The following is a 22128-nucleotide window of genomic DNA, read 5'->3' on the forward strand; positions in this document are numbered from 1 at the left end:
AATTTTTTTTAAACTTGTTTTACTTTTTCAGTTTTAAAAACTAATACACGAACTACAAGAAGAGAAAAACAAAAATAATATTCTCATATTTTAAAAATTGATACACGAATTACAAGAAGAGAAGAATAACACCCTCAAGAAGAGAAACAAATAATATTCTCATATTTTAACATATAATTAATAAGAATATCCAGGCAGATATATGAAAAGGTTGTTCCATAAACATTTTTGTTTATTGATCATATGGGCATATTTTTTTTTGGAAAAGCAAAGGAATTATTGAATTAAGAAATAAACACAAGAAATGCTAATAAACAATACAAGCAAGTGTTTCACAAAGAGTACCAAAAGAAGCAGATCAAAGCTAGCCAATGAAAGTGCCTAAACAAACAGGGACCACAAAAAACTCTCTTTCAAAACAGAAAACACCTTGACTAGAATTATGTTCTCTCCCCACCCCGTGAATCTTTTATCCCTTGAATTTCCAATTTTACCCTTGAAAAAAATTCGGTTCGTAGAAATCGAAGTTTTTTTTTTCCTTGAAAACAAATTTCGGTTTCTAGAAACCGAAATTTACACTGAATTTGCACTAGTAAAAATTCGGTTTCTGCGAACCAAATTTTTCTGCGAGGGCAAAATTGGAATATTGAAGGTGGGGAGAGAAAACACCGACTAGAATTAGCTAAGATCATATGGGCATATTGCTTGGTCCATTTTGTGTTGATCACATATTTCTAATGTTTAGCTGAAGTGGATGGCAATGAAACTCGTTTGTGATATTCAGCTAGAGCCCACAATGGAAAAACATCTTTGTACATTGGATAATGTATCATGCAAGTTTTCATGGATGCCCCTGTGATTTCCTGCAATAAATAAGACACAATTAGATTAAACTTTAGTACAAGAAAAATTGTGTCTAAATACTCTCTCCATTTTTAAATATAAAATTTCCTTGAATTTTTTCTTTATTCCTTTTTATAAGATCCTTTTAAAAATTTAAATATATTAAATATTTTTTTACCAACATTCATTATATTACATTGTTTTGCATTTGATAAATAACCTAAAAAAATAATTAATAATTGAGATATGAACCTGCTGGGGCCAATTGCCCTCTTCTAATTGAGAATTGATGATTAATTTTGCAGCACGATGAAGAGGAGTAGGATCTATCTCCGCCTGAACATAAGAATTAACCCTTATTTTAAGATTTATTAGCAGTTATTAGTAGCTAAAAAGTTTGAATTTAATTAAATTCATACAAACCTGGCCTGCATGAATTAAAGCCATAAGTGCCCATGCTGTTTGAACAACATTTGATCGACCTCCTTCCAGAGGTACATATTTCTGCATAATATTTATAGATAATGAAACCTTATTAGTAGATTTAAGAGACCAATTTATAACCTTAATTAATTATAAGATCAAGATGAAACCAATTTATAATCTTAATTAATTAACTTAACTCAGTTGATAGAAACATCGTTTTTTATATGTAGCAGTCAAAATTCAAACCTCAGACACTCCGTCTATTCACCTTTAAAAGGTACAATTATAATAATTCGAAACATAGAAAGTACTAACATAACTAATTACTAACATTTTCCTATTCAAAAGAAATTACTAATAGACCAAATGTTAGTTGGTTCAGTGGCGATTAACGTTGAATTTGGTAGGGAGGACCAGAGTTTGATCCCAGCAACTGTATTTGGGAGGGGACTGGAACCACTTGATTGCAGAACTCGCCCCGAACTCTGGACTACTAGGACCCCTTCACCTAAGAACCAGAGGGTGAAAAAAAAAATACTAATAGTTATTAGAAATTTAGAATATGAATTACCTTTTGTGTGCATGAAAGGTAGCTCTCTCCCCACCCACCATCTTGTGTTTGTATTTGGAGAAGAAATTTGATGGCTTGGGCAATTGCAGGACAATTTGTGTAAGTCTTGCCAGCAGCTTCTAGACCACCAAGTGCGAACCAAGAAGCATAAGTGAAGCAAATTCCCCAACTTCCATACCATGATCCATCGGTTGTTTGTTCATCTTCAATAAATTTAACTGCATTGCTAATGCAATTATTTATCTCTTTTCTCTTGTATTTTGGATATAGCTTCTTAAACAAAACTAAAGCTTGGATTGCTGATCCAGTGCATTCAATATATTCATGTTCAACAACAGCGCCCACAAAAAGTTCCGTGGGATTGAGTATCTGAAAATATAAATAAAAAAACTGATGATTTATCCATTTTTTTATGTGAGAAATGCTGGAATGTATTACGGTTAAATATGTTTTTAATCTCTTTAAATATACAAATTTTTATTTTTAGTTTCTTTAAAAAATTTCTCCGAACTTTGGTGCTTTAAATTTTTATAAACTGCTGTGAAGTAGTAGTATCTAATTTAGGCTTTGTTTAACATAAAGTCTTTCATGGTGCACAAGTATTCAATATTTTTATAATGAATTTTACAAAATTTATCGCTGGATCAAAAATTTATATCGTATAGATCATCCATAAATTTTTAAAATTTTTTTGAAAATCATTTGATACTGTAGGTTATTGAGACCCATCGAAATTAGCGGTATTTAATAAAAATCCACAAACCATTAATCTTGATGGGTCTCAATAACATATCAAATAATTTTTCAATTTTTTAAAAAAAATTATGAATGATCTATACGATATAAACTTTCAATCCAACGGTGAATTTTTTATAATTTATATTCGTTATAGTAATATTCGTAACTTGTGTACGATGTTTCCTCTGATTTATCATACCTATTATTTGAACAGAAATTTGACCAATATATATTTGACACCGTTTCAAATATTATTACACAGTCCTTAAAAAAAATATTATTACGCAGTGGAATGAGTAAGTAAATCAAGAAAGGGCAATATATTATTTTTAAAATAAATGGTAGGCAGACCATATATTTGTCATGTGCGTGTTTGAAACATAATTTTCTAAACATTTATGCTAATTTGTTTATTTTTTGGCATCTAATATTTGTAAAATGTTTTGGTTCATAAATTTTTCTTCAACAATTTATGAATGGAGATTGTCTATTCAGTGCCCGTCCTTTAATAAATAAAAATATTATAGAGATGGTTTAATAATACCCCAAAACTGAATATTCAGACAGTTTAGTAAGAACAATAATGAAGAATACATGACATCATTCGCTAAAGCTCACAATCATACATAAGTACCAATATCTTATGTTATACCTTTATTATTGAAGAATACATTGAAAACAATTTATATCCAAATTTGGCCATGTTCTCTCCTCTTCCTCTCTTGCTTTTTTCTTCTCTCCAACCAAACACAAGTGTCCATGTTGTTTCCACCAAATCCTATTCAAGTAAATACCTACTCATAAACATAAAATGAATCATCAGAACATGTAAACTAAATGTAGTACCCATTAGTTATTATAATTAGTATGATAAGTGCTAAGAAGATTACCTCAAGCCTTTTGTTTCATCTAATTCTAGGCTTGCCATTGGAGTTCCAAAGACATGTTGCTTTAATTTCCTTGTTGGAGGAACTGTTTCTTTTTTATATATCCAGTTAAACCCACACTCTTTTATTGCTACTTCATCATATGGAGTTTTATTTTCATCAATAAAGAATCTAAATGTAAGCTTTGGATTGTAACTGGTGCTGTTCACATCATTAATGGCTTTTATTTCTTCAACTGCTTTCATTATCTGATTGCAAGATACTGGATCATACCATAAAACCACATGATCTGACGCGAAGTCGATTATAGTCTCATTATCATAATAATACATGCTATATTCGAACATGTCGGGTCTAGGGAATCTTGTTATACAGATCCTTTCAACTGAACTACTGTCCAAGTAGCACTCACATCCAAAACGTGCACTTCCTCCCACTTCACCTTGAGAAAGAACCAAGTAATAGGCGAAACCCAACAAATTAGGAGGAAGCTCAAGAGTGATTGGAACTTGTGTAGAACGGTAATGGAACCGATAGTCTCTGCCAGGCATATCAGGTAACAGGTACTGAATGCTACTATTATCTTCTCCAGTTGCTCCAAGTTCAATCGCAGCAATAGCATTGTTCAAAACTGTCTGATACGAATGCGGATCCAATTGTTTGCAGTTACGGAGAATAACAGTACTAGGATTGGGTTTGTCATATGGATCATCCATTGAACTCAACACTTTCTCAAGAGAATCACAATCAAAGACAGTGAAATTGACTAGATTGAGTGGAAGCATCGGAATAGATTGAAGCATTTTACAAAACCAAACATAAAGCCGGTAGAGTCGGGGAAGATACTTAATGGTTTCGGGCAAGCTTCTAATGCCAATATCATGTAGTTCTAAATCCTCTAATGATGATAGTAAGGAGATGTTGTCTGAGATTTCAGACAACATAGGGATACCAGAAATGATTAAGTATTTTAAAGTGATGAAGGCAGGACTAGAAAGTAATTTATGTAAGGTGATGGAATGGTCAAGTTCACGATTTGGTGGACTATGGAGGCAAATACAATTGGCAAAGTTTTCAGGAAGATCCACAAGACATTCAATCAAAGGAAATTGAAAGGTTCCAAGATTTGTTTTATTCAATATTGATGATGGAAGTTCATTCCCATTCCAACTATCTGGTAAAAACAAAACCAAACCATCAGTGGAAGCAAATGTGACTGAGAACTCTTGGAGATTGATGCAACGCTCTACATCTAATACAGTGAGGGCTGGTGAACAAGTGTTACTGGAAAGGCTCTTTAGTGACGTACATCCAGCCATCCATAATCGTTCAAGCTTTTGGAGAAGGAAAATTGATGAATCAACTTCAGGCAAGCTACAACAACTATTAAGTATTAAAACTTTTAGATTCGGGCAACCAGACACATTTGGGCACTCTATCAATTTTTTGGAGCGAGTGAGGTCAAGTCTCTCTAAATTTGGCAAATGCTGTAACAATATACAATTAGTCAAACAAGTTAATTAGTACAATTTCTTAAATCCTAGAATTCCCAATTGGCAACCACTCCAATTGGCAACCACTAACAAAGGTAGGGAAACTTCTTTAGGACGTCAGTATAATTTTAGGGTTTTAGTAATAGTGTCTTAAGATCACATGTTAGGAAAATTAAAATTAAAATTTTATATTAAAATTTAACATTTACTTTCTTAACATGTGTTTAAGTTAAATTTAATTTTAAAAAAAATAAATATAAAAATGATATGATATTAAATGATTGTATATTTGAGTGCTACTATATCCAACAAACCTTTAAGGTATGTGATGAGTGTTCACTAAAAAGTACATTTGAAGATTAAAAAGGTTTTTTTTTCCTATAAATTTGATTTTTTTTTTGTCACTATAAAATTAATTTTCTTTGACTTTTAATCTTTATAGGGAAAATTATACCTTTTGTTCACTACTAGAAAAATTAAATTTAGTGAGGGCAAGAATTCGTCGTTAACTTAGTAAATTTCCGCCACAAACTAAATTAGCGACGGATTTAGTGACAAACCGAGACCCTTCTAAATCACGCTTCGCAAAATATTTGTGAGAAAATCTAGGAACCATCACAAATTACATCAATTTTTTTGACCCGTATTTCTCATACAAAAAGAATCGAAAGGAGTATTAAATGAAATTTTCTAAATAGTAAAAATATTTATCATAGAAGGTAATTGATTATTTTTTAGAGAATAGTTTTTTTTTAATTGAGAAATACACAAGTACTGTATGTATTCATTATCACATTTTTAAAAGATTTTTTTATAATAATTATTAAAAGAAAACCATCAGATGCTAAATGTTTTTATGTTTTTAATGTAACATGTATAAAAAAAAAAGTTTTATATATGAAAGTTCAGAAATGCTAAAGAACTATTTTAAAAAATTATAAAAATAGAAGTATAATATTAAATACATGGGCAATGCTTACCAGGACTCCATTCCAAAGTTTTTGTACATGGCTTTCTATCAAACAAAGCTCCACAAGCATTTCAGGACAAAAGGATGGAGATAGAGCCTTCAATGGATATCCATGCCAAGAAAAATATCTCAAATTTGTTGACAATAAGTCAAGACCATATGGAAGGCTTACATATCCCTTTTGGTCTTGAATAGCAAGTAACCTTAGGTTTACCATTTTTTTAAATGCTTTGGGGCTTAAATTTATATTTGTATATTCATCAGCATTAAAAAATATGGCTTCAACAATCTTAGTTCCCTGGAAAAAAAAAACTCAGAGTTAGTATTTCTATAGTAAGTTGCATTTTCTGTAAAGAAATTAAACACAGTGTTTAGGAAAGCAAGTGAGGACGATAAAATTGTCAAAAAATATAAACAAAGAAAGTCAAATGAGGGTATCATCTCTTACTCTATTATTTTTCAACATGTCACCAACTTCCTTAGGATCACATAATCTACTGCGTTGTTCGGGATTTTTAAGAGATTCTTCACGAACAATTTGTTTTCCCATTTCTTGTATCAAGTCATGCATTTGTATGCAATTTTCAAAGTCAACTCTTATAAGAGCCTTGTCTAAAAGAGTTCTTATCCCTATATTTGCAAAGAAACCACACTCATTTAATATTTTTATTACCCAATCCCTTTCATGTCCTTTGAAAAAGCATGCAATGTCTAGAAATGTATTTTTCTCTTGATCATCCAATTCATCATAACTCCATCTCAATATCCTATCAATTTTTCCATTGGGAATTTCCTTTAGTTTAGCTAGTGCACAGTTCCATTCTATTTCACTTTTGCCACGAAGAAATGATCCAAACACTTTCAAAGCTAAAGGGTTGCCTTGGGCATGATCAATTGCTCTTTCTGCAAGCTCCACATATCCCTCCTTAGGTAAGTATTTGCCAAAAGCATTCAAGCAAAAAAGTTGGAGAGAATTTCGGGAGTTCATCTTGTTAACTTGATGAATTTCTTCAACTTCTCCACTTATCAGCACCTGCTTATCCCTTGTCGTCACAATGACTGTGCTACCAGCTCCTAGCCAACCACTTCCCACTCCAATCAAGTTTTGCAGAAGTTCTGAAGTATGCACATTGTCAAGTACAATCAAAGATTTCATGCGTTTGAGTCTTCTAATGATTATGGATGGTATTACTTTAGAAGTGTCAATATCAACATTTTCCCTTAGTAACTTGGAAAGAAGTCTGTTGCATGTATAGTTAATTCCATTTGTTTTTGAAACTTCTGTCACATTTTCTAAGAAGCAACTACCTTCATACCGAAAAGAGACTTTGTGAAAAATAGCAGCAGCAAGTGTTGTCTTACCTATGCCCCCCATGCCCCAAAGTCCAATGATTTGAACTTTTGTTGAATCAATTTTTTTTATTAAATCCTGAATGCTCCAATAGTTTTCATCTAATATGAAGTTACATGTAAGATCATTTGTGTACTTGTGGTTCAACTTTTCTAATACATCTCTGATAATATCCTCAATCAAGTCAGATTCAGTCCTAACATATGTACAAAATATAAAATAATTAATACTATGAAAAATATAAAAAATAAAAAAAAGTACTCATACACACAAGTCACTTTCCTTTTTATACATGTTCAAAATGAAACTATATTTGTACCCAGAAAAAAAAAATGAAACTATTGAAATGAAGTAGGCTATATACTATGTCATAAATGGGAATGAATTGCCTCCAAGTCCATCATTTTGGGACAATTTTCTTTATTGGAAATAGATAAATTATTTTACAGAAATGTTATTGGGATTTGGGACACACACCTCCAACAAATATACCACATTTATTTTTATTTTAATTAAAAATTAATAAACAAACATATCAAATACACAAGAATGCGACGTTCTACTACTTAGAGTTGTCACCGTCACCGTCACCACCGCCGCGAGGCCGGTTCTGTCTCCGTCGTACGTGCCTCTCTCTCTCTCTGAATTGTGTTTTGTGCTCGTGAGTTTCCCTCTTCTCTTTTTCCTTTTCCACTATGTCGATCTTGGCTTTCAATCTCTTTCATTCTTCATAATTTACTTCCAATTTATAAACTTTTGTAATCTTAAATTGAAAAATTAGTGCCCATTTTGGTATTGGATTTGAAATTGCAAGGGTTGCTTTCAATTGTATAAAATCAAATTGGGGGAAAACTCTCAAAATTTAGGTTTAAGAAATTGAATTGCTCTGCATTTTTTGGGTGGGTGTAAATAACTAAATATTGATTCTTTGTGAAAAAAACTATTGTAGAATAAGTAAGCATGTGATTATAGTTAGATGGTTTTATTCCGCTTATTTTTTATTGTGTGTTTTAAATTTCAATACTGGAAAATGAAATAAACATTAATCACTACAACAAATGTTTAGCTTCAAAATTTTTAGCGTCTGCCCTGACAAGGACGCTACTAGCGTCTCATTTGAGTCTGCATGACAGATGCTAGTGTGTTTTTATTTTAAATTTAAATTTTAATTGATTATTTAAATATAGAGTCCGCCTTTTGGGACACTATGAGACGCTATGGAAAAAAGAAGAAATGAATAACCTTAGCATCTATTGTGGCGGACTCTATATTTAATTAAATTAAATATAAAAAAAAACTATTTGTTAAGCGCCCAATGTTTTTCACAAATTTTCATTTTCCCACTTTTTTTTTTGATAAGTAAATTTGAATTATAAAGGAGTACAAGGGGTACTCAAACCACTTCCCACATTTTTTTTTCATTCCCACTCTTATAATAACATTTTAAATTTTATATCATAATTTTTTTTTCACAAATTTGTTTCTTAACACACATATTTTCCCAAAAACATAACATTTCACAAAAACGAAAAGCAAAATGAGTGAGACGATTCCGACGACCTAATCGCACAATACACCGCCGTTCAATCCTCCTTCGCTATTCAATCTCCTCCGCCACCGTTTATTCTCTTTCGCCGCTGTTTAATCTGGAAGCACAATCCGTCAATCTCTCGGTTGTTCTGCTTCAAACCCTACTCCGTCGAAGAACCAAAACACCTCCGCCGTTCTCTGTCGTTCTTTGCATTTCCAAGGTATGTAGTAACTTTATCTCTCTGCCGTTCCAATGTATTGAATGATTGCATGTTGTTTCTCTTTAGCTTGTTTCTATACCACGTTTTATGGGTCAAACAAGAGATGAACTGATGACAACACAATAATCTTTGAGTTACAAATTAATTTTGTTCTGGTTTTTCTACCTACCTTACTGTCTTGTATATGTTTGATAAAATGCCTCTCAAGGAGTAAATCATTTTATTTTGTTTGGCATAATTTTTTGTATTTTTGTTGATAATTTCTATATTTGGGGTTTGAATGATTTGCCTAACAAGAGGATGAGGAGGGGGACAACCATGATAAAGATACTTGTGGGAAGGTCATTATACGTCGTATTTGTACCAGGTAAGATCATATGATTAACCTTATGTTAAATTAAGTCACTAATTTTATTATGATTGCTCATAATTTAGTTAAAATTCCATGTTAATTCAAATTGGAGTAGTGTTGGAACTCTTGTAGATTGTTGGAACTGTTTTGTGTCATTTGAATTGCATGATTTTACTTGTCATTTGAATTGCTTGATGTGATTTTAGGTTTACTCCAAGCCATGTGGTTGCTGCAGCGATTAGGCGTGTTATAGAACCGACTTTTTCAGACAATATCACTTGCTATAGTGATATCACCCTAGAAAAAGATAAAACAATTTGGTTTGAAAGATTTGGAGTAAGACATAATTAATTTTGTGGTGATTTGATGACTTTGTTGAGCCTATATGTAACAAATTATTATTTTATTATTTCTGATGTTAGCTTCATGGGCATCCCACCACGCGCAACAAATTAAAACCACATTTCATAAAAAATGTGGCAAACGTTTGACCGATATTCTTACCAAGATAAGGAAGAAGAATAAAAAACCCGCGTGGATGAACACGGATAGAAGTATATGATTATTCTTATGTTATAATTTCATGCTTTTAGTTGAATAATCATATAGTTCATAAGAAAATAAGAAAACATATGATCTGTTATATTGGTTAAAGTTGAGGTATGATTTGTTCATAAGAATGAACAAATAGTTCACTGAAATAAGTATCTACATGTTCAGATTTTGTAAAGAAAGAAATAAACAAGTGCCAAAACTTGAAAGTGCGTAATTATTTTAGATTGGTCGATACTACCATTAGCAAGAATTATATATATTGTGAAATGAGATATAAGGTATAATAGTTGAAACTCTTAATATAAAAACATTGTTGAAGGCTTCATGGGGCTGTTTTGTTTCATGTCAAATGAATTTCAAGAGACTTTTGCTGCTGCTGTTTCAATGCTTTAGTGTGGGTGGTTATATGCTAATGATTTCTTGCTTCAATGCTTCTTGTGTTATGTTTTCTATTATCATCAATTGGAAGTAACAGAGGTATTTTTGTTGCATCTGAAATGATATTTGCTGCCATGTGATTGTGGCATTTCCTTTTTTCTTTATTTCCTTGTATATCTTTATACATTATTGATTTAAGATTCAACAATTATAATCATGTTCAATGTTAATCTTATAATTTTGCATTCGCAGGGCATTCTTATAAACTCAGAATGTTGTGTTTCTTCTATTCTTTTACCATGCTGAAATATGGTACAATGTCTTTGGTAAAAAATTCAAATATGGAAAGAATTCAAATATGGTAAGATGTTTCCAAGGGTAAGTCTCGGGGAATATGTTATGGTACTGGACACTTGGCTAAACACCTTAAGTATAAAAACTTGATTTATGAATCAGAGGCACCTCACAATAGGGCAGAGAACCAGATCATTGAAGCTGCTAGAGCTGAGGCTGCTGCAGCACGTGCAGATGCTGAGGCTGCAAGAGTTGAGGTTGTTGCAGCACATGCAGATTCTGATGCTGATGCTGCTAGAGCCGAGGTTGCTGCGTCAACTGCGAGAACCAGATCATTGGAAATAAAGTTTGAAGAATTCCAAAGTTGCATGATGGCTTTGGAGACGGCCTCCTGTAGTTGTCATTCTCGTTAGAGTTCTCATCCTCATTATAATAATGAATTGGATGATCAATCGGTAGATGAAGAGGAAGATGCTTGATTTTGTTGGTTGTAGACTTTGTGGGTTATTTTGATGGTAAGTTTAAGAGCTATTTTGATAGGTTATATATTTTGTGGGTTGTTATTTTGATGGTTGTAGACCTTTTTGTTGACATTCTATATATATGGTTATATATGAGAAATAGATGGTCATGTTAAGAATTGATGAATTTAAATGGATGTAGACCTTTTTGTTGAGATTCTATATATATGAGAAATAGATGTTTATGTTAAGAATTGATGAATATATATATTTTAAAAAAAAAAAAGTCAGTTTTTAGCAAACGCTATTTAATTCAAAATTAATATATAGCATTCATCAAGGACAGACTCTACAGTTAGAGTCTGCCAAAGTGGACTCTACCAGTGACGTTTTATAATGCAAATATATATCTGTAGCGTCTATCACAAGCCGATGCTAGTAGCGTCTGCCTTATGTACAAGTTAGTAGTGTCCCCTTGGCATCTAACGTGACAGATGCTAAATAGCATCTACTGGACGCAACTGTCTAGCTTCAGGCATTTAAGTGTCTGTCACGACACAGACGCTAAGTAGACGCTAAGAACTACGTAGCGTCCGTTTTTGGCCATTTAGCATCTCATTTAGGCCGACGTTAAAAAGCAGTTTTGTTGTAGTGAATATTTATTGTAGAAATTGTTTGAAAATTATTAGTTAATGATGAAGAGAACAATGCTTGTTGTAGCTTCCGATTGTAGTATCGACATGTATCAAGTGTTTCCTCGAAATACTGGTCGGAATGAATATTAATGAAAGGCGTGAGGCTTTCTTATTAAGTCAGGAGTTGGCCTATTTATATTTATGTTGAGATATGGGGTCTTATGACTACTAATTAAGGCTAGGATTATGCAGTAGTAAGGTGCATGTTATTGTCCCTGAGTTATATCTTATTGGAATGGATGATGCCATAGGCCTTGTTGTTTGAAATTTGTTGGTTTAGGAGTTAATGTATTGTATATTTTCACTTGGCATTCCTTATTGTTGGGTTTTGAAGATTGACTACAATTTTGCAAAAACATCATAAGCCAACTGCTGTCCCTAAATGCTGCAGAATGCCTGTACAGCATGTGTCCCCAGGAAAACAGAATGCGCTACAATTACGTTTTCATATCTTTTGAAGATTTGATCTACAAATATGATTATGCTTATCCAGTAAGCCAAAACGCGTTTGTTACGAAAAGATACTAAGAAGGCGGTTTGTTTTATTTGTTACAAAAATATATTTCAATATTTTTGTTTCAAATCTTTTTTGAAGAAATATTATTTTTGGAGTAAATCTTTTTCTCAAAAATATATTTTTGGGATTGAAGAGTTTGTTGAAGATTTATTTTTTCAAACAAATCTTGCGAGCTGTCAATAAAGATTAGATCAAATAATTCTGAAGGTTTATCTTGAAGAACAAGATTATTGAAGACTATAAATACATAGGCTTAAACAACGTATAACTTACGAATTCCAAAGAGTACTTTACAAAGTGTGAGTTTTAGCTTTTAGAGTGTTTTAATTGTGAGCCTTTCTTGTGTCACATTGATGCAAGCTTAGGACTAGTTTAAGTTATAAGTTGTGTACTTACTCCGAAGCTTTTAAGCAAGGAGGTTAGGTACTATTAAAGATTCAACCTTAAGCTTTTAAGCACGGGTTGTGATCGTTTGTGTCTTGAAGGGTGACTTCACCATCGTTGCAGATCGTATACTATCACAGGCTGTGTGGTAGTGAAAAGGGAATGAGCAGTAACTCATACCTAGGAGTTCCTAGGTAGAATATAGCACGGGTAGTTGCTAGGTGATAAGTCGTAAACTTGGAAGTTTGCTGAGGGCTTAGAACTAGGACTATTATAGTGGATTCTTCCTGGATTGGTATCCCCCAGAGTAGGTGTGTTTACACTGAACTGGGTTAACAAACCTACTGTGTTTATCTTTATATTTCTGCACTTTATTACTCTGTTCTCTTTACTCTGTTCTGTGAAACGCAGACAACTGCTGTATCATCTGTTACAGCACTTGTCCACTACGTGCCAGGAATTTCACTTATGCCTTGCTTCTTTGATGAAAACTTTTGCTTTAACAACAAAATTATTACACCATGGATCCCTATGGAGAAAATTACAATTTCACATATGTTCTATTTTTTTCTTTCTTTGTTACTCGCATGCTTTGCTTTCGTTGTTGTAGGAGCAATTCTCTCTTCTTTTTTTTTTTAATGTCTGAAGTCTCAACTTGTGCGTATTTAATTTGCAGCATAAGCTAACAGGCGGCTAAGCATGCACATGCATCATATATGCAGTCAATACTAGATGACGATGCTTGAACACAATGACAGCGGGATGTAGGTTAGGATGACGTAGGGCAACAGGACGCATGTCATCAAAGAGATTCACCTGATGTAGCCGACTCCAAGTTATCATCTGGTATGATTAGCTTGAAGCAACTAATTTGCAAATGGTGTCTGCTTGACATGGATTATCTGAAACAACACTTGTTCAACAAGCTTAAATGGGCAGTAAAAACATTGAGAAGTTGAAGCTCAAGTTGTCTGATGAGAGGAAGAAAAGGAATTGGCTTATCATGATTTTGTTGTTATCATGAGAATTGTTTATTGCATATTTAATTACTTAGTATTTAGAGGGAAACTTATGGATTTTACTTGTAATGTCATGTACTTGAAATAATGTTATATGTTACTATTGTTTTCTGTTTTGATTGTTTTTTTAACAACTATGTAAGGTTGAAGATTAGTATCATATTGTGTGTGGCATGTAACTTGGTGTGATGCTCAAATTCTATGTTGTCTCCTTTCCCCCAATGTCTCAAGAAACTCTAGGCTATTCTCATGCTTCGAGTCTCCTATCTAATCCTGTTTGTCCAATAATGATCTTCACATATATGTTAAGACAAAGTTAAGGGTGCATGATTTTTTCTTGTTTGAAAGATTTTAAGTCGGTTAACCATATATGTTGTCAAACTCCCTAGGTATCTACACATAACTCCCCACATCTGTATTATTAATAATCGAAAGGAATCTCACGGTTTGATCACAAGTGTCATTGTATATAGACACACTTCTAACGGTTTTCAGATGAAAAAGTTAAAACAAAGTTAAAGTTGAATGATTTTTTCATGTTTGAAAGATTTTAAGCTAGTTAACAAAATATATTGCTTAACTCCCACTTATTTACACATAAATCCACATCTATACTGTTGATAATTTAAATGAATCTCACTATTTATTCACAAGTGTCATTGGACATGAGACACACTTCTGATTGTTTTCAGATGAAAAAGTTAAATCAAAGTTAAAGGTGAATGATTTTTTCATGTTTGAAAGATTTTAAGCTAGTTAACCAAATTTATTTCTCAACTCCCGAGTTATCTATACATGACTCCCCACATCTACATTGATAATAATTTAAAGGAATCTAATTATTTGTTCATGAATGTATTGTACATAAGACACCTCTGTATGATTTTAGATGAGAAAATTAAAATAAAGTTAAAGGTTAATGATTTTTTTTTTCTTGTTTGAAAGATTTTAAGTCATTTAGCTAAATATGTCTCCCAACTCCCCTGATATCTACACATAACTTCCCACATTTGTATTATTAATAATTTAAAGGAATAGAACTATTGGTTTACAAGTGTCATTGTACATGAGACATACTTCTAACTGTTTTCAGATGAAAAAGTTAAAACAAACTTAAGGATGAATGCTTTTTTCTTGTTTGAAAAATTTTAAGTCAGTTAATCAAATATGTTCCCCAAACTCCCCAGTTATCTACACATAACTCCACATTTGTAATGATAATAATTTAAATGAATCTCAGTATATATTCACAAGTGTCATTGGACATGAGACACTTCTGATTGTTTCATATGAAAAAGTTAAAAAAAAATTGAAGGTAATTGATTTTAAGATAGTTAACCAAATCTATTACTCAACTGCTCAGTTATCTACACATAACTCGACATTTGTACAGTTAATAATTTAAATGAATGGTATTGTACATAAGATACCTCCCCTTTTAGCATATGTAATAGAGGAATTAAAAATATAAATAATAGGGAAAAGTTAAAACAAAGGGAGGTGTAAATATAGTCCAGATAAAAAAAAAAAAAAAAGTACCTGTATTTGGTAGAATGAAAACCAGATAAATTAGCCGCTTGAAAAAGAGCATTCTTCCAATTTTGCATCATCTTATGATCATTATTGTTGTCTTGCTTCTCATGTTTTGCAAACGCAGTGCCGTAACTCCCAGTTTGTTTCCTTACATGTGAAGGGTCAACTTGGTAGAAAACAGGAATAACAACTTGTCCATTTTTGTGACACTCCATTATTTCAACGATTTCGTTCAAACACCATGTTGAATTCGCATAGTTCTCCGAGAACACAACAAGAAACAGAGTGGAATCTTTGATTGCTTTCTCAAGTTCTGCCCAAACTTGGTCTCCTTTTTCAATTCTGTAGTCTATGTATGTCTCAAAATAGCTTCGCTTCAACGCAGCGTCAAGATGGCTTGTGAAACCGGAGCGAGTGTCATCACCTCTAAAGCTAATGAAAACATCATATTTTTTTAGATCTACTGTACTCACAGCTTCAGAGGATGAAGAAGCCATGGAATGGTAATTTGTTTTTTTTGGTTAATAATAATATTAAGTGTTATTGTTAAGGCGTGGGGACCCTTTTTTTATTTGATCTCCGTCATTTACACGGCTATCAGTACTAGTATATACCTGTTTTTACTACGCGCCAGAAAGAACACCATTGGACGAAGTGCACTAGCTAAATTGGACGAAGTTCCCAATGAAAGAATTGATAGGATATTGAGATGGAGTTATAATGAATTGGATGATAACGAGAAAAACATATTTCTGGACATTGCATTCGTTTTCAAAGGTTTTAAACGGGATAGGGTAACAAAAATATTAATATATATAAATAATAATAATAATAATATTAAGTATTATTGTTAAGGCGTGTGGACCCTTTTTTATTTGATCTCCGTCATTTACACGGCTATCAGTAGTATATACCTGTTTTCACTACGCTCCAGAAAGAACACCATTGACTTTGCAAGCGTTTTCTTTTAGATATAAGATTTATTCAGAAAATAATTATTATTATTTAGTAAGAATGATTCAGTGTCTTCGCGCATATTGCATCTTATTGCATCTTATATTGGTATAAAGTTTTATACTATCCCTTTTATGTAAATTTGATGAACATGGTGAAATGAATCATGAAATGGAATATCGAGTTATTAGCAGGAACTCCAACTCAGTTTGATAAAGAAATTGATCATGTTGAGTTAAAATCATGTTTGAGTAATATTGAGTCCTCATGTGATGCACACTATTTGTTTGTTAAAATGCCCCGCATAACCAATTTTTCTTGTTTGTTAAAGCTTTCCATTCAGGATGTAAATCCATTTGTATCTTTTGTACGTTTTGCTAATTCTCCTACACATTTGGTTTCAGATACAACATGAGTGGAGGCTCTAAAATATGCTGTCAATGTTGAATATTTTGGATTTACTTTAATTATTTATTTAAAATATAATTAAAAGTGTATAATATCAAATACAATTACTTGTCATGTTTAATATAAGACTTAATGTGAACGGGCCGTGATGGGTTGGGTCGTTCTTTCTAGTCAGCCTATTGAGAGGTCCCTGCCTCCACTGATGAGTATATATATTCTAGCCATCCCATTAAGCTAGACACACAGAAAAACATAACACGCATAAGGACTCATCAGTGAGAGGTAGAAACACCGTCTCAACTCTCTTACTCTCTCAGATCCGCTGTCATTCCAGAGCCGTAGATCCGCTGTCATTCCAGGTACACTGTTCCATACATTCCCTGATATGACAATATGCTATAACTTGTATCTATTGATCTAAGCTTATTTTACTTAAATTCTTTCAATTGGTATCAGAGCCAGTTTAGATACATATTATAGCTATTGTTGAATCACATGAACCCTAATTTAATTTAATTAATATTCTAATGATTAGAACCCTTGTGATTGTTAAATTGAATATATGAATTATATGAACATAATTGATGTATGCGGTTTGTTTCTTTTCAATCGTGTGCTTCTGGCATAATTTCAAATTTGATTACGGGTCTTGAATCTTGATTATTATTTTGTGTTGTGGCTCATATATTAAATTGGTTTTGGCCGTAACGATTGAAAAGTGATACTGATATATATATATATTGAAATTCTCTCTCAGCAATTAAATTAAATATATGCATATATGTTCATGAAATTGTTGTTGCTGCCGTTCAAGTGTTGTATACGATTCACAATTCATGCGATTCATGTTGTTCTTGCCGTCACCATGCGATTCAGTTATTGTATTAAACTTCATATATATCGTACCCTATTCTGTGAGGAATCATCAAGCAAATCGATCAAATTAATCGTTTTAAAAATCTTTCGATTGCTTAAAACCCCAATTTTAATCGATCTGAATTTCTTTGATTTGTTTGATGATTCACGAAAATTATTATGGGGGTTTTTCCGGGCGTAATCTTACGATCAAAACACATATAAATTTTTTGATTTTCGTTGCCTATATCGCATGATAGAACCGGGTCAAATCGCGGGTCGTTCGACCCGTTTTCCTTCTTTCCGGGCGAAGAAGATGAACAAAAAAAAAAAAAAAGACCCAGGCGCGTGTATCACACGCGCGTTGTTCCAGAACGCGCCAGGAGCGTGTGATACACGCGCGACGCGCAGCAGAAGCTGTTTTGACCCAGTTTTGACCCAAATTTGCAATTTTTTTTTAATTATTTTGGGTCTTTATATGCTTGATATAAAAATATTTTGGTCCAAAACTAATATGGTAATTTCTTTACCCTTTTATGACACTTAAAGAAATTATTCACTCTGCATCAAATTAATGTGTCATTAAATTATTTTAATTTATTCCATATCATCCAAATTGATACTCTGTTATTTTGAAACAAAATGGTAATTTTGATTTATGATCTTCAAAATAAATAAATAATGATAATAATATTGGTGTTATTTAAATGTGAGAATTGCATACTATTGAATAACACATTCTCAAAGATTAATTTGAGCCGTCTTCTAAAATTTTATAAATAGTAGTAACACTAATGTATTTTATTTTCTATGGAAGTGTTATGATCGTAAATTATTTAGGCTCAAATTTTGGAGATTATTGACACCAAATGTATATTATTGAATTTAAAATTATCATTATTATTAAATTATATGTTGCTTTATTATTTTCCACTTGTAAATTCTTAAGGCAAATTAAATTATAACATCCTTATATTGATTTATTAAAATAGAGTTTTATGACTTGATATAACGATTTTCTCTTTGAATATTTTTATGAACCGCTTGAGATGACGTCGCAAAAGACTTCATGGAATCTGGCTAAAGTCATGACTCTACTTACAAGGATAAAAGTCACACTCTCAAAGGTCAGTGTAATTTGATTACTTTTAAAACCTCGTGACTTATATTATATATAATTGCATATGAGGATAAATTTGTCTAAATATTATATATTCCTTTTGAGAAAATGTAAAATGTGCAATTGTATATATATATAATGTAACTATTGTCCATAATATTTTAGATTTTAGAACTCTCTAATCTTTTATTTCTCATCAATTAACTCCATTTAAAATCTAAAACTATTTTGGGAGTATTTAAAATAAAATTATTTTGAGAATTCTATTATGGACAATTGTGTATTTACTCAATTTGTTAAGTTCTTCAATTGATATTATTTTAGCATAAAGATCCAAATATTTAAAGTTGAACAATTCTTTCGCGACAAATATAAATTTAGACACTTGTTCTTAATTTTCTGACAAATATTATAAACCTTCTAATTATGTTAATTAAGTGTCTTGTTGCAATTAAATATTTGGATCAAGTTAGTATTAAACTATAAATTTTATTTTATTCAATGATGCAATCTTGCATTTTTTATGCTAAAATTCTAAGTATGAATTAAAAATTTATACGCCTCATTGTTGTTTATCAAGTAAAATATCATCAAAACAAGTTTATTGAAATTGAGGCTATTTTAAAACTATTATCATCCTTGTAATGAAATATTTATATAAATCACATTGATTTATAATTAGAGTCTCATATATGTTTTAATGGCTTATTCTTTATGCATGGATATTCTGAGATGATGTTATCAAATGGTATTCTCGCCAAACCATCAAAAGCCAATGACTCTAAAGACAAGGATGAATGTCACACTTTATGAGGTTAGTCACAGTTTTATCAAATTCTTTAACCTCTTGTGACCCATTACTTGTTATTGCATATATGAAGGAATTTATTTCTTCTTCTCTTGTTGTGCAATTATATAAATATAAAAGTGGAATTCTTTTCCAGAAAATTCTAAATAGAACTCTATAATGATTGTATATATATTGTTTTCTTACTATAATACTCTATTTTCAATTTATATTTAAGTTATAGTGGGAGTATTTAAAACTTTATTCTAAGAGTTCTATTCTGGATAAAATACAAAGCTATTTTACACACTTTTATTTTAACTAATAACTCTTGTTATCATACTCTTTCGTATATAAATTCTAAAGTCATATTTATGATGTGCTAATTTAAAATACTTTTAAGCATGTCTTTCTATTATTTTAATATGACTAATATTGAATAAAATTAAATAGATTGTTTATGCATGATATTATTTTATCATATTCTTTTAAGCATAAACATTAATGATTTGTATAATTGTAATCTCACCTATCGTGGATACAATTATGCAAAGTATACTGACAACAATCATACCCTATCGGTGTGTTGTTGTTAATATAATATTCGTTATTACTCAATGTACTTTAATTTTATATACTTATATTTCAAATACTCTGTCACTATTAAAATGTTGTGACATAAGAACCGTACATTGAAATGCTATAGTTCTTACTTACTATCCTTAATACCCTTGAATGATATTACAATAAGTAAGAAATTTCACTAAATATATTATAGCGCATGTAGCTACTATCTTAATTTTGCAATCCAATATTATCCTAATTTTAATCAATGAATTATTTAAACTTTATTTAAAAATAAAAATAAAAATTGGATTGCCATCTATCCCTAGATTTTGTTAAGTGGCGGACATAATCCTATCGGTGTGACGTCACTCAACACGATCTTCATGTGATAGAGAAATAGTTGAATATTTATTTAAAATATTTTCAAAATTTTAATTCAACTATCATTCTCTATCAAGTGGGAGAATCCTCACTATGTATTGTGTGACGTAATGGACATACCCTATCGGTATGACATTGCTTAACATGATCATCCTTTCCTTGGTGTAAGAAAAATATCTAACCATTTTAAAAACCATTCTTTGTCAAGTGAGGAAATTTCTACATGCAAATTAACTATAGCTAAGAAACAAATATATTTATTTGTTTCATAATTCTAGACATAAAACTACTGTAGAGACTTATATTGAGGATATTAATTATAGTCTTTTCTCATAAATTATTATATACTTCCATATCATTCTATATTTTTGTAAACTCATTTTGTAAAAGCAATATGTCAAAATCTCAAATGCTTAACAACTCTATCAACAAAAATTCTATTTATTTTATGTCATTATTTTAAATGGTTTTAAAGTGTACATTTGAGATATTCAATTTTTTCTATTTTCACTATATTTGACATATTTCAAACTATTGTTATTTTTCAACACTTATGGAAGTTAATGACTATTTTCTCATATACCCTCAATAATAATAAAATGTAAGTCTCGTGTATTTCCGCTGCGTGTAACCAAACTATTTCTCAAATGTGTGTCTATAATTGTAGCATTTGAGTTTTATGAGTGAGTTATTAAACTTTTAATATATATATAGTCTCATACCCTATTTTATAACACTAGAGACTTAATCTCACTCATATGATGATAAACCTTTTATATATGATCATCATACTCTTTATATGATAGCTACTTTATATACAAAAATTCTTTTGAGAATTTTATTTGTTATAAGGAGATTTATATTATAAATTGTTAAGTGAAAATTAACAATCTCTTTAATTCTAAATGCAGAATATGTGGTTAACCGTGAAATCCAACACTTATAAAAATCTGCCATTGAAAAGTTTTGTATATATTGGATTTTATATTATTATTGAGTTACCACTTGTGTTAGTAATTCTGCTATATTCATGTGCAAAATGTGGTTGAGTTTGTGACACTCTAGTATTGAAATAAAATAAAATTATATAACCACATATATATAGAAAATTTTGCACTAGCAAATAAGTATCCCACTGTTAAATATTACATATCATAATATTTGTATATTAATGATCACTAATGAAAACTAAAGAAAATTCCACTCATTCTTGTTTATATATGTGGGATCAGTGGGAGTGTGTACATAATGTTATATACTATGAGCTCAAATAAGAAATTTCACTCTTGTTCATATATGTGAGATCAATGAAAATATGTACACAATGATATAAACACAAAACTTAAAGTTATAATCTCACTCTTGTCATATACTTTTGCGCGCTTAATAAAATATGGCATATCTTAAGAGACTTTAAATTTCAGTCTCATTCTACTATACTGAGATATATATCAACTCTTTAATCTCGGTAAACATCATAATTAGATGCTTAAGTCAATTTGTTGGAAAATGCACAATTATCTCTTAGCATGCAAATATATTGTGCTTCTCTTTTACCAACACTACACATTCTATAAGGTCATAAATAGTAAGTACTACGTATAATATCAATACTCCTATCGAGTATGATATTGTGTTCTCAAAGTACTTATGAATTGCATAATCATAATTTGTTCATTATTGACATTCTTGTGGCCACATTAATCCATATCTTATTTTTTAAACTAAGTGGTTGTGTTAATCTAATTGGAGATTCTCCGGTCTCCTATTTCTTTATGGATTTTCATAGTGACAATTTTTTGCTAAAATTTGGATTAATTGAATGTCAAACATTGTAG

At 31.2% G+C, this 22128-nt stretch overlaps 2 protein-coding genes and 1 long non-coding RNA gene across 4 annotated transcripts; 1 reads left to right on the plus strand and 2 right to left on the minus strand.

Moving 5' to 3' along the window:
- Window positions 1-690: 690 nt before the first annotated feature.
- LOC123885703 (beta-amyrin synthase-like) lies at window positions 691-1539 on the minus strand. Its single transcript, XM_045935012.1, has 3 exons — window positions 1267-1539; window positions 1096-1179; window positions 691-863 (listed from the first exon to the last, which is right to left on the minus strand). The coding sequence occupies exons 1-3, from the start codon at window positions 1351-1353 to the stop codon at window positions 735-737; spliced, it is 300 nt and encodes a 99-aa protein (XP_045790968.1). The 5' UTR covers window positions 1354-1539; the 3' UTR covers window positions 691-734.
- Window positions 1540-3111: 1572 nt separating this feature from the next.
- On the minus strand, window positions 3112-16004 carry LOC123884466 (TMV resistance protein N-like). The gene is made up of 5 exons (XM_045933560.1): window positions 15225-16004; window positions 6377-7475; window positions 5939-6226; window positions 3469-4952; window positions 3112-3372 (listed from the first exon to the last, which is right to left on the minus strand). Exons 1-5 carry the CDS (start codon window positions 15713-15715, stop codon window positions 3357-3359), a joined length of 3378 nt encoding a protein of 1125 aa, XP_045789516.1. The 5' UTR covers window positions 15716-16004; the 3' UTR covers window positions 3112-3356.
- Window positions 8701-11296, plus strand: LOC123884473. Of its 2 annotated transcripts, XR_006800811.1 has the most exons (4): window positions 8701-9030; window positions 9328-9397; window positions 9589-9718; window positions 9805-10560. It is a non-coding gene; the product is annotated as an uncharacterized LOC123884473 (long non-coding RNA). The 2 variants fall into 2 exon arrangements; XR_006800810.1 differs by having other exon boundaries at window positions 9589-11296.
- Window positions 16005-22128: the final 6124 nt, after the last annotated feature.

This window comes from Trifolium pratense, linkage group LG5 (genome assembly GCF_020283565.1).
Source record: "Trifolium pratense cultivar HEN17-A07 linkage group LG5, ARS_RC_1.1, whole genome shotgun sequence".
NCBI classification, from domain to species: domain Eukaryota; kingdom Viridiplantae; phylum Streptophyta; class Magnoliopsida; order Fabales; family Fabaceae; genus Trifolium; species Trifolium pratense.